This window comes from Gnatocerus cornutus, chromosome 4, assembly GCF_029298725.1.
Source record: "Gnatocerus cornutus isolate USDA-ARS CGAHR chromosome 4, icGnaCorn1.1, whole genome shotgun sequence".
NCBI classification, from domain to species: Eukaryota; Metazoa; Arthropoda; class Insecta; order Coleoptera; family Tenebrionidae; genus Gnatocerus; species Gnatocerus cornutus.
In genome coordinates, this window is record NC_142236.1 from 18,744,576 (window position 1) to 18,761,923 (window position 17,348).

At 32.6% G+C, this 17,348-nt stretch overlaps 3 protein-coding genes across 4 annotated transcripts; all 3 read right to left on the minus strand.

The window, feature by feature from the left end:
- Positions 1–959: 959 nt before the first annotated feature.
- Positions 960–5,354, minus strand: LOC148176543 (brachyurin-like). The gene is made up of 6 exons (XM_088033970.1): positions 5,236–5,354; positions 5,033–5,183; positions 4,820–4,986; positions 4,680–4,766; positions 1,475–1,614; positions 960–1,424 (listed from the first exon to the last, which is right to left on the minus strand). The coding sequence occupies exons 1-6, from the start codon at positions 5,306–5,308 to the stop codon at positions 1,263–1,265; spliced, it is 780 nt and encodes a 259-aa protein (XP_087890096.1). The 5' UTR covers positions 5,309–5,354; the 3' UTR covers positions 960–1,262.
- A 325-nt stretch (positions 5,355–5,679) lies between these two features.
- Positions 5,680–7,794, minus strand: LOC148176544 (chymotrypsin BI-like). Its single transcript, XM_088033971.1, has 6 exons — positions 7,677–7,794; positions 7,474–7,624; positions 7,261–7,427; positions 7,120–7,206; positions 5,996–6,135; positions 5,680–5,941 (listed from the first exon to the last, which is right to left on the minus strand). The coding sequence occupies exons 1-6, from the start codon at positions 7,732–7,734 to the stop codon at positions 5,777–5,779; spliced, it is 768 nt and encodes a 255-aa protein (XP_087890097.1). The 5' UTR covers positions 7,735–7,794; the 3' UTR covers positions 5,680–5,776.
- Positions 7,795–10,053: 2,259 nt separating this feature from the next.
- LOC148176545 (cytochrome P450 4C1-like) lies at positions 10,054–13,875 on the minus strand. 2 transcript variants are annotated; one of them, XM_088033953.1, is made up of 10 exons: positions 13,168–13,875; positions 12,737–12,883; positions 12,500–12,694; positions 12,271–12,453; positions 12,151–12,223; positions 10,999–11,122; positions 10,756–10,950; positions 10,538–10,706; positions 10,310–10,489; positions 10,054–10,263 (listed from the first exon to the last, which is right to left on the minus strand). In XM_088033953.1, exons 1-10 carry the CDS (start codon positions 13,175–13,177, stop codon positions 10,100–10,102), a joined length of 1,440 nt encoding a protein of 479 aa, XP_087890079.1. In that variant the 5' UTR covers positions 13,178–13,875; the 3' UTR covers positions 10,054–10,099. The 2 variants fall into 2 exon arrangements, with proteins under 2 accessions (XP_087890079.1, XP_087890078.1); XM_088033952.1 differs by lacking the exon at positions 13,168–13,875 and having other exon boundaries at positions 12,737–13,138.
- Positions 13,876–17,348: the final 3,473 nt, after the last annotated feature.

The window sequence follows — 17,348 nt, forward strand, 5'->3', positions numbered from 1 at the left end:
ATCAGAGTCATTATTTGATATTTTGTGAAAAATGACACAACAAAAAGTAATCCAGTGAGAAAATTAATAAAAAAACTGTTGTTGCCTTACATAACTGTATTCAATTATGTATTTGCATCCAAATGTTTTCAGTTTAGCTCTCAAACTTTAAAAGAGTGTTAATATTGACTCATGACTGAACAAAAAATAAAAATGAGGTTAGTTTATTTATTTATGTCTTACCGTTTAATTATTGGCTCCTTATGGCTCGGATTTGCGGTACGTTAGAGGTACAATTACGCCCTAGGGCATTAAGGTGTCATAGCAACCTCACAACAAACAGCGACTGGCTACAAATCGACTTGCTTTCTTTGCCCGCCAGATTCAAATTGCATTTAAACTCAATTACCATCAAACACTCAAATTCAAAAGGTGCCTGAATAAATAAACTGGTTGTAATGTTTTGAGGCTGTAACACATTCATGTTTTGCAGTTCGCATGCTCCACTGTGCGCGCGTGTTGTTTTGAGGTTATGTCAAATGAGTTATCCATGTTGTGAATTTTTCGTATTCTTTATCATATAAATCTTGAGATTTTCTTGGCAATAAACTTTCAGTGGCTTTTGCAGCGTTTTCAACCATTTTAGATGGAATTTTACCTGTCATCTTGATACGCTTTCAACTGTTTTGCAAAGCATTCTAAGATTAATTTCATTGACATGACACTAGATTATTTTAATAACAGTAATAAAAATAATGCTAATAACATAGTTCCTAGTAATTAACAAATTAACTAATGATTAATAAATTATAAATCAACTGCAATAGTATTTTGTGGTTTCAATTATCGCAAATAAACAGTGTATAAATCAGAAATTGTATATAGAGCCATTATTAATAAAATTGATTAAATCTTTAAACTAACACAAAACGACATGTGAAGTATTTTTTATAGTCTTTATGTAGATTCAAGAACAGAAATTTGTATTTGTGGAGAAAATATTTATTTTTGAAAAATCAAAATTTATTGGTAAGACATAAAACGTTGTATGTACCACGGGCATAACTTGATGTTTATGTATCTCGGGCAACTTACAAAGTCTCGGGCCGAAGGCCCTCGACCTTGTAATCTAGTTGCCCTCGAACATAAACATCCACATTATGCCCTTAATACATAAATAACTATAGTAAACTCCTCACATCTTATTATAAGATTGTTTCATTTTTTTATCTGTGACAATTTGCACCTCGTCGAACACGGATAATCGGCACTCTACTGCAATTCTAGTTTTCATTGATGGTCATAATTATCCAGTCGATATAGTCTGGAACTTTTGTAAATCCTGAAGGTTGAGTATTTTCGCATCCAGTTGAACTAATAAAACTTGCAATTCCCCAGAGACCACAAGTTCCATTGACATCAAAAATTGGACCACCAGCGTCACCCTGAAATTATTTGTTACGATTGTCAATTGAATGAAATTTTGCTTTTTTACCAAACATGTTCCTTCGTTCACATTTCCTTCTGCACAAAATAGAGAATCAGGAATTTTGTCTCCGTAAATTAATTTACAATCTTTGTCGGTTAAAGAAGTTACTTCAACGTATTGAAGATACTCAGACAAGTTAGTTTCAGCTAGAATAGAATTCAAGTTTAAAAATTGCAGTAGTCCACTCAAATAGGACATTAAAAGTATTAAAAAATCGGTTTTTAGGTTTGTAAGGACGTGTTTTTAATGTTAATTGAAATGAGATTTTATGCTATTTTTTTTTATTTTCAATATTAATTTTTTTTTAATTTTTTCCTATGGAACGAATTTATTATCGTATCCGATGTGGAAATGATCCATTAGCGCTTTTTTGAATATACAGTTGTTCGGAAAGTCGCGCACCACCGTGATGCTGTATCATCGGGCAATGCCATACATCACCGGAAAAATGTTAAAAAAAAATCCATGACTTTTTCGAGATAGTATAATAAATTGAACAGTAAAAGTTTTATTCCAAATTAGCAATTTCTTCGCAATCATTTCACGGTCAAAAGAATTTGTTATCTACCTAAAGAACATTTTGCACAAAGGCATGGTGCAAAAAAAATCGAGGAAATTTTGTAAAAAATGGCTGAAAAAATCGACAACAATGTCGATCAGTGTGGCATCGTTTACATAAAACCATAGTTACATTGCTTGTTCAAGAGCCGACTTGTCTAACGCCAACGATACAACAGCAACGTTTCTATGGGTTTGAATACTGAAATTTTAAATTATTGGAGGAACACATCAGCAATATTGTTATTTTCTTAATTTTATCTTGTTCCTACTACAAAAACGGAGGGTGTGAATTTTTTATAACATTCTTTGGGGACCACCCAATTACGCTCTTTCAAGGTGGTGCGGCACTTTTCGGACACCTCTATGTATTATTTGCTCACTTGTAAATCAAATTTAAGTATTTTAGTCACCAAATAATAAGAGAAATTAATTTGGCAATTGATTTTTAATTTTAAGTTTGATCAAAATTGGAACACCCGTACTGCACTTTAAAGGTAATCAAAATTCAAATTACTGTAGAATCACCGCAGTCGCCTAATTCTAAACCGGCCGATTTCTCGCTTTAGTTATTGGTGCCAATTTTACGTAGTATTTTACGCAGAATCCAAAACTGTTTGAATTTTTGACTTGCGTTTATTAATAACCGAATTAGAATCATTTAAAGTTGCGGATAGTAATTTTTTAATTCCGAAATGTTTAAAGCTTGATAAATTTGAAACTAAGACAGAGCATAATAAGTGGTTTTTACCATCGTTTTTCTTGCGTTTTTTTTACCTAAAAATCCATCCATACAATACATATCCAAAAATTTATTTTTTTTAATTTTCAATTTGGAATGTACTATGGTGCACACTAAATTTAGAACAGTAGGTACTTTCTTGTCACTTTAAAAAGTCGTGATGTAATTCTAACTTTATTGTCGTTATGACTGACGTTAATAAAAATTTAAACAAATTTTGAAAACGCTTTTTAGCGAGATGCGACTTATTTTAATTGATGCACCGGCATAAGAAAGCGAAAGTTGGTTTTTTAATATTGCAAAAATGTCGAAATGACAATTAAGTCAAAAATTAAAAGTTTAGAAATTATGACAACCAAATGACAATTCTGTCCAAGACTCAGGTGCACCATAGTACTCCTCATTTATTTGAAATACGGGGTGTCCGGAAAATCGCGCATGACCGTGATACTGTATTATCGGACAATGTCATAGATCACCGGAAAAATGTTAAAAAAAAATCCATGTCTTCAATTTTTCGAGAGGATAGATTAAAAAGTAAAAGTTTAATGCCAAAATTAACGATTTCTGTGCAATAATTTTAGGTTCAAATGAATTTGTTACCTAAAGAACATTTTGCGCAAAGGCATGGTGCAGAAAAAAATCGGAAAAGTCTTGTAAGAATTGCCTGAAAACTGTTAAGAAGATTTTTTAATGAACAATCTCGATCAGTGTGGTATCGTTCACTTAAAACCATAGTTACATTACTCGTTCATGAGCCGACCTGACTAACGCCAACAATACAACAGCAACGTTACTATGGCTTTGAATACTGAAAATTGGAATTATTAGGAGAACAGTTCAGCAATGTTGCCATTTTCCCAATTTTTTTTTGTCCTGCAAAAAAAGAGAGTTTGGATTTTTTTTTACATTTTTTTGGTACGCGAAGGATCACAATTTTCACAAATTATGACCTTGAAATTTATTTTATTTATTATTCAAAATAAATGAGGAGTAATACCTTACTATTGAGGAAACTTGTTTTTCAATTTTTTAAGCATTATCTCAGAAAAAGAAAATATAACAAATACAAACACGCAGTTTTTCCTATCATATGTCACACATCCGGAATTTGAATTATTTTTTTTAATTAGATTTCTAATTCTAATTTGGTCGAAATCTCGCTTATTTGCGGAGCAAAGTTAAATTATGGGTATACTCATTTTGCGCAGAATTTTACGCAAAATTTACAACTGTGCAATTTTGTATGCCAATAAATATCTGAGTTACAAGGGTTTAAAGCTGCGGATAGTAAATTTTTAGTTCCTGTAATAGACTTCGATAACTCCAAAACTAAAACAGAAAGAAAGAAACCGTTTCACTAAGGTTTTTGTCGCGTTTTTTACCTAAAAATCCGGTCTAAAAATCCCGATTTATTTTTTTTTTAAATCTTTATATTTTCGAAACTTTAACAGATACAAAAGTGCGGTTTGCCTAAGAATCAGGTGTCTGAGTTATTAAGATACCTTATCATTTTACCGAATTAATTTGAGTTTAAATTTAATTAATATGTTATCTAACCCAATAATTGCTGAATAGTATATTAAAACACCGAGTTTCATAAGGCAAATTTTTAGGCACGAGTCCAAGTTTATAAAACGAGCGGCAAAGCCGCGAGTTTTATAATGGATGAGTGCCTAAATGGTCTTATGAACGAGGTTTTTATATTATTTTTCCTAATTTGTTCTTGTAACAAAGCTATTTTCGCTATTTTTGCATTCGTTTTCAGTGCTAGAATATCCATTTCGATACGGAATGTTAGAATAGCTTTGTTTCCATAGCAACTTGGTAATGTTTAAAATATAAATTAGAAAAAAGTATTATAATTTTACAAATTTAGTTCTACCCCGTGGCAAAAAAACAAATTCTTACAGTCGCTAGTTTGACCCCATCCTAAAGTTACCATCTCAGTGTTGCTAGGAACCTCACCACCATATATGGTACAACTTTCTACAGAATCTAAAAATTTACCTTGTCAGAAATGTGTTCATTTTATAGAAAGTTAAGTTAACCATGCTCAGTCACACTAGTTCTTAGTTTAATAAGGGCAACATCATTTGCGAATGTCGTTGGATCAAACGCTGGGTGAATAAAATACTCCGTACTTGTAACGGTAACTCTGTTAGGATCCGACATTGTTAGAGTAACCGATCCCAACTGAATGGTTAAGTGTGTAGCACTAAAAAGCTATCGTAATTAGAAAGTAGTGTTATTTAAAAACTCACGTGTAAACGCAATGACCTGAAGTGAGCACCCATTGATCAAAGATCACTGCACCTCCACAGAAGTATCGACTAAATGAAGTTTCAACTTGTATAGCTGCAGCAAATGGAAATTGGCCATCTGTAGCATTTTTTCCACCAATAATGCGTGAGGCTGAAAAAAAGTTAAAACACTCATCATAATTTAAACAGACAAAATTTTTTACCATTGGTGGCGGAAACCAAAAGCGGTGCAACACTTAGAAGAAATAAAAAATATTGCATTTTGTAATGAATCATATACTGACAAATAATGAATTTGGACCAAAACGAGTCAACCTAAAGAGGGTTTATCTACTGAATGGCATCAACTTGTTCTTATCTATTATCTTTTCGTGATAAGTTTTATACTGTGAGGTAATTCAAGAATTTTAAGAAAAAACTGTGTCAAATGTTAGTTGATAAAAAAAAAGTTTCCAGGTCTCATTCGTTTATTGAAAATTAGCGTGAAAATTACACTTAGTACTGGAGCAGTGGAAAGTCATTTCTAAAGAAGGCTTCAGATTCTAAATCAGATTGCAGATCTGCATTCGCTATTTTTGCATTCGTTTTGAATGCTGACCGTTTCGATACAAAATGCTATAAAAACATGGAAAATTTTAAAATACAAATTAGGAAAGTTTATAATGTATTTACAAATAATGTTTCTTAGTCTACTTATAAGTTGACACTTAATATGTTATAAGACTGTTACATTTATCTGTTCATCTAGTTTGAACTAATGATATTGTCTATCCAGTCACTATATTTCGGGACTTTTGTAAATCCTGAAGGTTGACTATTTTCGCATCCAGTTGAACTAACGAAACTTGCAATTCCCCAGATAGCACAATATCCATTACTCTCATCAAAAATTGGACCACCAGCGTCACCCTGAAATTATTTGCCACAAATAAATCTCAATTAAATAAGATTTGTTTTTTTTACCAAACATGTTCCTTCGTTCACATTTCCTTCTGCACAAAACAAAGAATCAGGAATTTTGTCTCCGTACATTAATTCACATTCTTCGTGGGATAAAGTAAATACTTCGACATATTGAAGATACTCAGACAAGTTAGTTTCAGCTTAAATAGAATTCTAGTTTTAAAATCTTAAATCTACGAGTACAGTGACAGTGACAAAATTGCAATAGCGCACCAAACACGAAACACAAAAAGTGGAAACAACATTTTTTTCACTACTAGCTTAAAAATGCATTATTGTCTATGTTGCTTTTAACCCGAGCAGAAGTAGATTTTCTCTCCTCCTGGTCGCTAATAAATATTGTGAGTTGCAGCTGTTTGATGTGCAAACTAATGAGCAAAAATTCTAGAGAAATTTTAAATAGACATCTTAAAAAAACATTAAATTATATACAGGGTCCGGCAACACTTGTGTCCACCCCCAAAATCGTCTTTAATTTTAAAGACAAAATTTTGAAAATTTGCATACGCTCATAGTTGACAAAGTTTTATCACGGTTTGGTTGGCGTCGCGACGCCTAAGAATTATAATTTTTAGCGATTCTTGAGTTTTTGCGGAAATATTCGCGAATTCAATTTTTTTCCAACATAACTGTGATACAAAATATCAGAGTTTTTATTTTAAATCTAATGCAAATTGTGTTTAAAATTTGCGAAAAAAACGCTGTTTTATCAAGTTAGTTTTCAAAATTCTGACAGCGCAGCGGCAAACTACGTTTACACCAAAACTTCACAAGTCACTTCATTCACTTTTATAAAGGGTAATTTTGATTAACACGGGCATGTTGCACTTTATGGACACCAGAAATCGTTAATTAACATCGACAAAGTGACAATTTCACCAAGTAAGACTTCCGTTACAATCTAAAGCAAGCCAAAGGATAGATGTCATTAGTGACACAAGATGTTGACAGATGGGTGTAAACGTAGTTCGCAATTTTGACGTACTGAAATTGGAAACTAAAACAGCATTTTTACACAATTTTAGGTTCGAAAACTTGAGTTTTTGTGCTAGTAGTGAAAAAATTGTCATATTAACCAACAGTAAATTTAATTTAACCCCGCACCAAAGAAAAAATTTTCTTACAGTCGCTGGTTTGACCCCATCCTAAAGTCACCATTCGAGCATTGACCGGAACGTTTATTACATAGATCCGACAATTTTCTACAGAATCTAAAATTATTCTTGGTCAGATATGTGTATTTTTTATAGCAATATTAAATTAACCATGCTCAGTCACATTACTTCTTAGTTTAATTAGAGCAACATCATTAGCAAATGACGTTGGATCAAAGTCCGGATGAATAAAATACTCTGCACTTGTAGCAGTAACTCTGGCAGGATCTGATTTTGTCAGAGTAACAGAACCCAACTGAATGGTTAAAAGTGTAGCACTAAAACGCTTTCTTAATTAGACAGTTTAGTTATTTAAAATCTCACGTGTAAACACAGTGACCTGAAGTGAGCACCCATCGATCACGAATTACTGCACCCCCACAGAAGTATCTACTAAATGCAGTTTGGACATGTATTGCTGCAGCAAATGGAAATTGGCCATCTGTAGCATTTTTGCCACCAATAATGCGAGAGTCTGAAAAAAAGCTAAGATGGTCATCATGTTTTAAATACACAAAATTGCTTACTAGTGTTGGCTGAAACCAAAAACGGTGCAGTAGTTAGAAGCAACAAATAATATTTCATTTTGTGATCAATGATTTACAGACAAATATTTAATGGATTTGGGCAAAAGGTGTCAACTTATATAGGTTTTATCTACTAAATATCATTAACGTGTTCTTATATTATTATCTGATAAGTTTGATAGTGTGTAAGTAATTCACCGAGTTTCAAGATGAAACTGTGTCAAACTGTAATTTTAGCTGATAAATAAAGAGTGTCCAGGTCTCATTGGGTTATTGTCATTGTGAAACTTAAGATAATTCATGAAACTACAATTATTTTGAAAGTAATTGTATTATTTTTTATTTTTTTGATATCGCCAAAAGAACAACAATTGGTAATACACTATTAAGTCGGTTTTGTATCAATCTAAATACTTTTTTGACCCAAATAAAAATTTCCGTCCTGTAATTTTGTTGGTTCAAAAGCAAACTAAGAACTCTTCATCATCAAAAAGTTTTCCAATAAATATACAGGGTAAGCCAACGAAAACGAAGCAGAGGCCTTTTAGGGCATTTACTCGTAGAATTTCAAAAAACGCTGAGTCAATTTTGGTAGAAAAAGGACAAACAACACACGTAATTATACCTTTCTACAGTCAACTTTCTTTGAGGAGTGAAATAATCCTTTTAATTTTTAAAGATAGATATAGGACATGGCACTTTTTTGGAAAGACCCATTGAAGAGCTTTACGGTGGAGTACGCATTTTTTTTGTTTCTAATCCCTATAAAACATTATTAGAACTTCACAGTTTCGATCAATCTACGTATCAGCATAACAAAACATTAAAGCAAGAACTAAAATACGTAAAATTAATTTAAAAAAATTAACAAACTTTTGGTATACCTCATTTAAGATGTGAAAATTACCCCAATAATTAAAAAATACCAGAATAATAACAAGAAGAACAAAACAGAGTGAATATTTTGGTACAAATGTAAGACAATAAAAATGTGGTAATTGTGGTAATGCTGTTAAATTTAAGGGATGGCTTCGATTAGTCCTTAAAATAAGTAGCTTTTTAACGTACCTTCAAAGAAAATTTATTGGATCAATTCTTGGTGTTGTTGACAAATTATCAAAATTACAATTTATTCCCCAAACACCAAATTTGACAAAAAATGCTGACGCGCGTTTCGATAGCAATGCTATCACCATCAGAGCGATGATTAAACTGATTAAAAAATTTGTTGTCAAATTTGGTGTTTGGGGAATAAATTGTAATTTTGATAATTTAACGTACCTTGGTTAAAATTTTAACAGACTTGGCTGATACAGAATAGGAATTTTGTTTAAAGGATCTTGAAAATTTTAACATGCCTTTAAATTTAACAGACCCGCGCTATTCTGTATCAGGTCTCTTAAATTTAAAGGTGTGTTGAAATTTTAAAGGTTTCTAGAAGTGAAATTCCTATTCTGTATCACCGAAGTCTGTTAAAATTTTAACATAAAAACGTTAAAAAGCTGCTTATTTTAAAGGCAAGCCGAGGCCATCCTTTAAATTTAACAGGGTGCTTTTAGTTTCACTTTGACTGTTTGTTTCAAGGTTATTTAATTAATGTTACGAAATAAGAAGAATTTTGTTGAATTCTTCAAATGCAACTGCATCAAATTTGATGCATTTCATAAATTTTTGATAACAAAGAAAGCACATGTATACAGTCTATTTCACCAACTTATCCCGATCTCTCATAAAAATTTAAGAGTACGGTTCAAGTACCGACATCCCGCTCTGTCTGTATTTGACAGAGTACGCTGTCAAATCTTACTTTACTTTTAAAAATTTAAATTCTCATTATTTTGTTCCAAGTCAGGTTCAGTGAGTCACGGGTACTAATCTCTCAGGTACTCAAGTGAACTTACATTTAGGTAATTTTTTTTATGTTTTCTTAGAGTAAATTTTGTGCAATTCTTTAGTGATTTTTGTGTTCTATTGTTGTCGGTGTTCGCATTCCTAGTTGCACCCTGAGAGCTGATCTAACACTCGGCATATTTGAGAGCTTCTGTCTCTCTTTACTTCTTAAATTGGAAAAGAACAGAGAGAAACACAATCTTAATGTTATACGTTCTTGGTTTGCTTTAGCTTTAGTTATGATAGAAAGAGATAAAACCATAAACGTACTTCATTTCTTGTTCTGAACGCTTTTATGGTAGATCGGGATAAGTTCGTGAAACAGACTGTACTTTAGTTACTTTAATGATTATTGAATGAATTTTTATATTCAGATAAAACATGAAATTTAATTTGATTGAGCAATTCAAGCGAGCCATTTTCTTCGTCGAATAATTCATTTATGATTCAAATTCTTGCGATCAACCTTAAAAATCAGTAGACGACCACAGAAGAAAACTTTTAATTTTATAATTCACGATCGTTATTTACATTTATCGTTGCCTCAATGACACTTGAAAACCGTCCCTGGGTTTCTGAATAATATGAAAAATTGTCTCAACTTCACACAACGACTTGTATTGACTCGGAAGAACTTCAAAATTCTTGATTATTTTAGCTAACAGAAGTTTCATGTTTGTCATCCCATAGTTAAAGCCTGCAATCAAAGCTTCAGAACAAATTTCAGTATTGAGTATTAGTACCTATGCAATTTCTAGACCCCACACTAAACGGCAAATATGCACAACGTGGTCTCTTTTTAACTTCTTCCGGTAGAAACCTATCTGGATCAAATTTAAAAGGATCAGGCCAGAATTCTGGATCCCTGTGGATGAGTAGGACCGGAATGCTGACACAACTACCTTCTGGAAATACCTGACCATCTAAAACAATTGTTAATGAGAGTTTGTTAATTAAATTAAAAAAATTACCTATTTCAATGGTTTTATCTATGTAGCGTCCTAAAATAGGTGCTGGAGTAACAAGTCTCATTGTTTCCTTAATTACTCGCTCCGTATAGTCTAGTTGATTGAGGTTTTCAAGAGTTAATTCCCCATCGCTGAGAAGGCTAATCTGTTTCTGTTCTTCATAGAGTTTAGTCTGTAATCAGAGTTAATAGATGACTGTTGGAAAAGTAAACTGTGCTTACCTGAACTTCCGGATAAATGCTCATCGTTAAAAGAACACTACATACGACAATAGCTACAGTTTCACTTCCTGCAATCATGAGAAATGCAATTTCTTCTTCTAGATCTTTTGAAGAATAATCTCCTTTAATAGCACGACTAATAAAATCATTACTGTCATGGGCCACGTCTTCCGAGTTCTTCTTCTTACGAATTGTCTAAAAAAGAACACATGGAATTAATGATTCTTCTTTTAAATGACATACTTCTCTTATCTGATTCATGAAAAGTTTTTTTGAAACTGTCAGATTTTTGAATTTTGAACTTTGTTTCCAAATCCAGTCGAAATAGTATAAAGGATTCAACATTCGCTCGACAAACAGTTCTTCGTACAAAAGATGCTGGTTAGACGACCAAAAGACTAATTGAACGGCCAAATAGATTTCACCATTTGTACGACCAAGTTTTATAACTGCTACAGTGGGCTAACGACTAAACTGATTTATTAGAGCTCGGATGTTATGCAAAATGCATATTTCTGCATTTTTGCATATTAACCCAAATTTCGGCATATTTTGCATTATTTAAAGTTAGATGAGTGCGTGTTTTTTTTTGAATTTGCGAGTATTTCGGCAAAAACTCAAAAATCATTAAAAATTATACTTCTTAGACGTCGCGACATCAAACGAACAGTGATAAAAAACACGTTTTTGCGTCAGCTTCTAGAACTTTGTCAACTATAAGCTTATGCAAACTTTCCAAATTTTATCTTTAAAATTAAGGACAATTTTAGGGTTGGACACAATTGCTGCCGGACCCTGTATAAACCTCCATATCTCCAAAACAATAGCAAATAAAAGAATTTGGTCTCGTCTTACATATCTCGAAAATAAAATTTCAATTTTTTGAAAAAATCATGTTTCTTACTCTAATTTTGTCAATATTTCGGTTATCTGCCGCGCAAATTTAAATTATTGACACTCATTTCACGCAGAATTTAACGTTCAAACCAAAACATATAACATTCTTTAACGCAGGTCTACAAATAACTAAGCGTTTAACCTTTCGGATAGCAAAGTTTTTTTAAAAAAATAATAAAGGCTCTGAAACTATGACAAATTGATAAATACGGATTTTACAATAGCGTGTCAGGTGCTGTTTTACATAATAATCAGCATTTACACATTCCAATATAAAAAAATTTAATTTGTCGAAAAAATTATGTATCTAAACTAAAACTATTATGCTCATTTTACGCAGAATTCCATGAAGAATCCAAAATATATCATTCTTTAACATAGGTCTACAAACAACAAATTTTGAAGCATTTAATGTTTCGGATAGAGAATTGTTGTTCCAAAACAATAAAAAATTAAAGTAAGCCTAGAATATACGGAGTGTTTTTTTTAAATATTTCCTACCTTACAATCATTGATATAAACTTTAAATTGTCTTCTGGCAGGGTTGTCACATCTACGCCTCCGAACGTTTCTAAACAAGAAATAAACTAAATTGAACAACCATATTATAAAAAATACCAAAAATTGTATCCAACGTTGTGGTCCAAACAGTCGGCATTAAATCGTGTGTTCTTCCGCAGTGGAGTTCCAACTTCTTCAACATCACATTCGCCCATTTTAATTGAGCATCAAAGTAAGAGTTTAAAATATTTTGGTTGAAACTGCGATTCAGGTTTTTCCTGCGTTGTTGCCATTTATGAACTGAAACCTATCGTCACAATTCGTCTTAAAAAGTAATCAAAATTACAGGTCGTTGTAAAGAGTGAAGTAAAGACATCGTCAAAATATGAATATATCAGCACATTTGATTTATGGAGGCAGTTGGTGAGTATGTATTCCACTTGATTTATTTTTGTAGTGCTGATGACCATTTCAGGGCCCAACCATAATCTAAAGACTGAAGGATAACTTGAGAACACATTAAGCCCCGTCTTAAGAACATCTAGAAACAAGGATGAGTTTAGTTAAAACTTTACAAATTTACCTTTTTGTCCAGACAACACCAGGGAAAGACTTCCTATCATAGGCAACGAGAACGGTCCTGGTAAAACCCATGAATAGTAGTAGAGCCATCGCCGATTCCAAAGGACTTTTGTTATTAGAAATACACACAAAATAATGACGACACCGGCTAAAACAGAATTGAATTCGTTCATTTTAGAACTCGGAAAATAATAAATGGCCCATGAAGCAGTGAGCATTTATATTATAACACAAAACTTGTTTAAGAGGGGTGAAAGTATTGACATACAAAATAATGTAAATTAGTTTATACATTCAGATGCAAAACCCTGTTTTCAAGGCTAAAAAAGGATATGGGTTGAACGAGCTTAACGAGGTTAACCACATCTTGAAAATGCAGGTAAATTATTTGGTTAATCTCTAATATAAAAAAATATTTTATTTGTTCCTCACTTGTAAACATCAGTTTATCAAGTCACTGTATGCACCTTGAAAATGTCTGATAACTGGCAAGGCAGTAAAGCTTTAAAACGCAAGCCAGTAAAATTTCACGCCCGCTCTCATATACCTTCGAACGTCAAAATTATTGAAGTGACAGCCAAATTTTTGAACACTTTAATTATCATTAACATTAGAAAATTCTGTCTTATTACTATCGTGTACATTAAATATCATAGTACAGTTGGTATTTCCACTAATATTGAAGATGCCAGGCAGTGCATTGAACTTGTACCCTCGGTGCAAGCAGATGTCTGGGATTCTGAACGTGGAAACTTTATAAAATCAAAAAATGAAAAGTTAATACATTGACAATTTAAGTTTTTCAAAAATGAACCTGCGAACATCAATGTTTTCTTTAAGTTCTAAACAACTCTTTAGTATTGACCATTTTGACCACAAAGAATTAGGCTTGAACTTGTCGCTCAAATTGTTGAAGTAAGCCAACAACCTCTTCGGTAACGGAGGTCACTCCTTCTTTTTCTGACACTTTTTGAATTTTTTGTATTCGTTCTCGTATCTTGACAAGGATTATTTTTGGCAGTAAATTTGCCACTGCACTTGCTGCCTCGCACAGAATTTCCTCAGACACATCCATTTTTATCAAAAACACCGAATGCACCGAACACCGAACGGACGAAAAATTAGTGACATGAATAAACAACAAAACAAGTACTATGCAACGCATCTAAAGCTCATACGATTTTATTTCATTATTGAAATTTCGTAAGTAGATACATTATAAATTATTATTTTTTATAAGTGAGGAACAAATAAAATATTCAACAATACACGCAATTTATGGCTACAGAAGGTAACCCTTCTGACGCCGGTAAAAACTCCTTTACATTGCTTGTAATGTTAATAACTGTAACATAAATACGTTAAAAAGCCGCTTATTTTAAAGGCAAGCCGAGGCCATCCCTTAAATTTAACAGGGTGCTTTTAGTTTCACTTTGACTGTTTGTTTCAAGGTTATTTAATTAATGTTACGAAATAAGATGAATTTTGTTGAATTCTTCAAATACAATTGCATCAAATTTGATGCATTTCATAAATCTTTGATAACAAAGAAAGCACATGTATGAGATGAAATTTGAAGTTACTTTAATTATTATTGAATAAATTTTTATATTCAGATAAAACATGAAATTTAATTTGATTGAGCAATTCAAGCGAGCCATTTTCTTCGTCGAATAATTAATTTATGATTCAAATTGTTCCGATTGTTGAAATAAAGCTCTTTGGTTCTAGTAAACAATTTAAAATAATAATATTATGTTGTAATTAGGATAAAATGCATTTTCACATTTTTTTATTTAAGAGCTCTACGCTATGTATACTGCCGTACTAAGCGAAAATGACTTATCTACATATTTTTGGAAAATGGAGTTTTTGATAAATACAAACTGTTAAACCCAAGTATTATTATTCCAATAAACAAAAAATTACGAATATTCACTCTATGTAATGAAAAAACTGTTATGAATTATACCTTATCTGCAGTTTTTATAAGTTTGCTAAGCAATTAAGACCTATCTGCATTTTCACTAAGTTCATTGTGCAACAAAAACTTATTTGGTAGAATTCAATTTTATATTTGTCATTTTTATTTCGTTGGACAACGCTGTAATCTACTTGTGTACGGATTTGTTGTTTGTTTATTTATTAAGTTAAGCAGAGTTGTTTCAAGGTAAATTAAAATTACTTCAAATAATGTCATTTCCATTATATCGGTTCGCAGATGCATTTTATGTATGTGAGCGACAATGAGAGCCCGGATTGTGTTATTCAGGAAAACATGGAAAGTAAAAAGCTAGAGAAGAAAAATTATTTCGCAAAAAAAAAAATTTTAAGGAAAAGAAGACGTTGCGACAAATCTTTAAGTGAACGAAACAAAAAGAAGCAAACTGCAATGCGAGCTTAGCACTGTTAAAGACGCATGTAAATGTAAGAAAAACTGCAGAAATAGTGTAGGGAAAGACAGACAATGTGAAATAAATGAAGTTTTGGATGTTAAATTATGATAATAATAATAAGAATTGGGCTTTATTTTCCTTTTTTTTTACTTAGTTAATTGCCAGAAAGTGCAACTTGCAGTAGTACAAATTAAATCAACAAATGCGATAAGAATAAATCTTCTAAAACGTCAGTGATTGACATGCAAATGAATATTGTTTTTACATAAATGAATGATATCAGTTTATTTAAAGTAAATAAGCTAAATCCCCGTTCAATATTTACACAAGTTTATAACGGTAAAATTCCAAAGAGAGACAAAACACTTAAATACAAAAAAGATTTTAAAAAGGCTTAATTTGTCTACAACCACGATCGATTCAAATTTAGATAATTTAATTTTTTGTTCATAACTTGTTAAAAAAAATTATTTCATTTGTTTATATACAATTGTTAAATTATCATTAATGACATAATGACAATAAAGCTAAACTATCGAGAACAATAATAATAATTATTTGATTTGCAGATAAGGTATTTGTGCTTAGTAAATGTGGAGTATTTTGTTCAAAGAAACGCTTGAAGTGCAAAATTAACTAATCCGAAAGAAATAATTGAATGACAAGTTTAGAGTTATATTTTAAAGCGCTTTTAAAAAATATACTAGGATTTTGAAGTACAAGATCATAAAGTAAATAGTGGAACCAAATATAAACGCAAATAGTTCGATATCTCAGTTAGGACTTTTATGTAGATAAGTCATTTTTGCTTAGTGCGGCAGTATAGCGATCTGGTCATGTTCTAAAAATTAAAGAAATGCATTTTAGACACTCGTTAAAATATTTTCATAAAGATATCAACAATGTAATGTTTGCAAATAATTTACCTAGTTGTAATAAAGCAAATTTAACGGCTTTATCGTAAAAACAATTTAACTATATCCACTGATCGGAGAAAAGGTTTTTTTACACTCACACTCAGAGTAGCGAATTTTGCAAATTTAAGATATTGGTGCGCCATTGAAAAAGTTTACTAGTAAAGAAAAGCAAACTGAGTCATATTGAATCTCGCACTTGACGTCGCGTCTTTCTGTACTGGTCGATTGAAAGGCGGAGCTCAGGTAGTACAAACGCTTTCGGGGTAGAACGGACTATTCAAAAGTAGACAAAATACCCCGTTTTCTGTGTGTCGCTCGAACAATAGTGAGTACTAAAAATGATTGCCAGGTCTTCCAGGTGACAAGAAGTCTAGATAGAATCTTCAGAGTCGACGCTACCACACATGCAACTTTTAACAGTTTGTTATAATATAATATACACATTATTAACTTAGTTGTTTGTTAATTATAGTAGTATCTTTTGATTGAAAATTTTTTTGTTAAACAATGTAGCTTAGAATCATACGCTAAATGAGTAATTACAGTGTTAATTATGCCACTCATCTTGCACTTCGACATCATTAGAATATAGGTAGTACCCCCATTCTCTCCATAACACGCACGATATTTAAAGTAAGCAAATTCAAAACTCCCGCCACCCAGCCTGTTGGTAGGCCTGCTTACTGGCGGTTCTGCCATTCTTCATTTTCGTGCCATAACACGTTCACGTTTTTTTCCCGAGTTTTGAAGAAATTAGCCAACAAACGTTAGGCAATGGGAAAATATCGTAAAAGAAGACATCGTGACCACAGTTCGAGTTGCAGTCCGTCCCCAGGAGCGAGAGAGCACAGCGAACTTGGTCAGAAATTTCATCATCTAGAAAATGAGGTTATGTTGCGGCGTCTTCAGGAATTTGACGACACTCTTCGGACTTTCTTGACTCCAGGCTCGTCCCAGAAAGAACACAATTGCGCTTTCTTCTGATGGAGAATTGCGTTGCAACTTGCAGGTGTTCCTGTTGGTTGCGGTGTACGTGTGCGTATACCTTTCCAGTAGACATCGTGGCCACAGTTCGAGTTGCAGTCCGTCCCCAGGGGCCAGAGAGAACAGCGAACTCGATCAGAAATTTCATCGCCTAGAAACTGAGAAAGAACACGATTGCGCTTTCTTTTTATGGAGAATTGCGTTGCAAGTGCAGGTGATCCTGTTGGTTGCGGTGTACGTGTGCGTATACCTTTCCAGTAGACATCGAGGCCACAGTTCGAGTCGCAATGGGTCTCCAGGAACGAGAGACAACAGC

Coding starts and splice junctions, on each gene's coding strand:
- LOC148176543 (XM_088033970.1), bottom strand. CDS start 5,308: ATGATTCATTACAAAATGCAATATTTTTTATTTCTTCTAAGTGTTGCA. Junction 4,987..5,032: donor TCAGGTCATTGCGTTTACAC/GTGAGTTTTTAA, acceptor ATAGCTTTTTAG/TGCTACACACTTAACCATTC. Junction 1,425..1,474: donor TGAACGAAGGAACATGTTTG/GTAAAAAAGCAA, acceptor AAATAATTTCAG/GGTGACGCTGGTGGTCCAAT.
- LOC148176544 (XM_088033971.1), bottom strand. CDS start 7,734: ATGAAATATTATTTGTTGCTTCTAACTACTGCACCGTTTTTGGTTTCA. Junction 7,428..7,473: donor TCAGGTCACTGTGTTTACAC/GTGAGATTTTAA, acceptor AAAGCGTTTTAG/TGCTACACTTTTAACCATTC. Junction 6,136..7,119: donor ATGGGGTCAAACCAGCGACT/GTAAGAAAATTT, acceptor ATTCTATTTAAG/CTGAAACTAACTTGTCTGAG.
- LOC148176545 (XM_088033952.1), bottom strand. CDS start 12,953: ATGCTCACTGCTTCATGGGCCATTTATTATTTTCCGAGTTCTAAAATG. Junction 12,454..12,499: donor TTCACTCTTTACAACGACCT/GTAATTTTGATT, acceptor GATAGGTTTCAG/TTCATAAATGGCAACAACGC. Junction 10,707..10,755: donor GCATTTATCCGGAAGTTCAG/GTAAGCACAGTT, acceptor CTCTGATTACAG/ACTAAACTCTATGAAGAACA.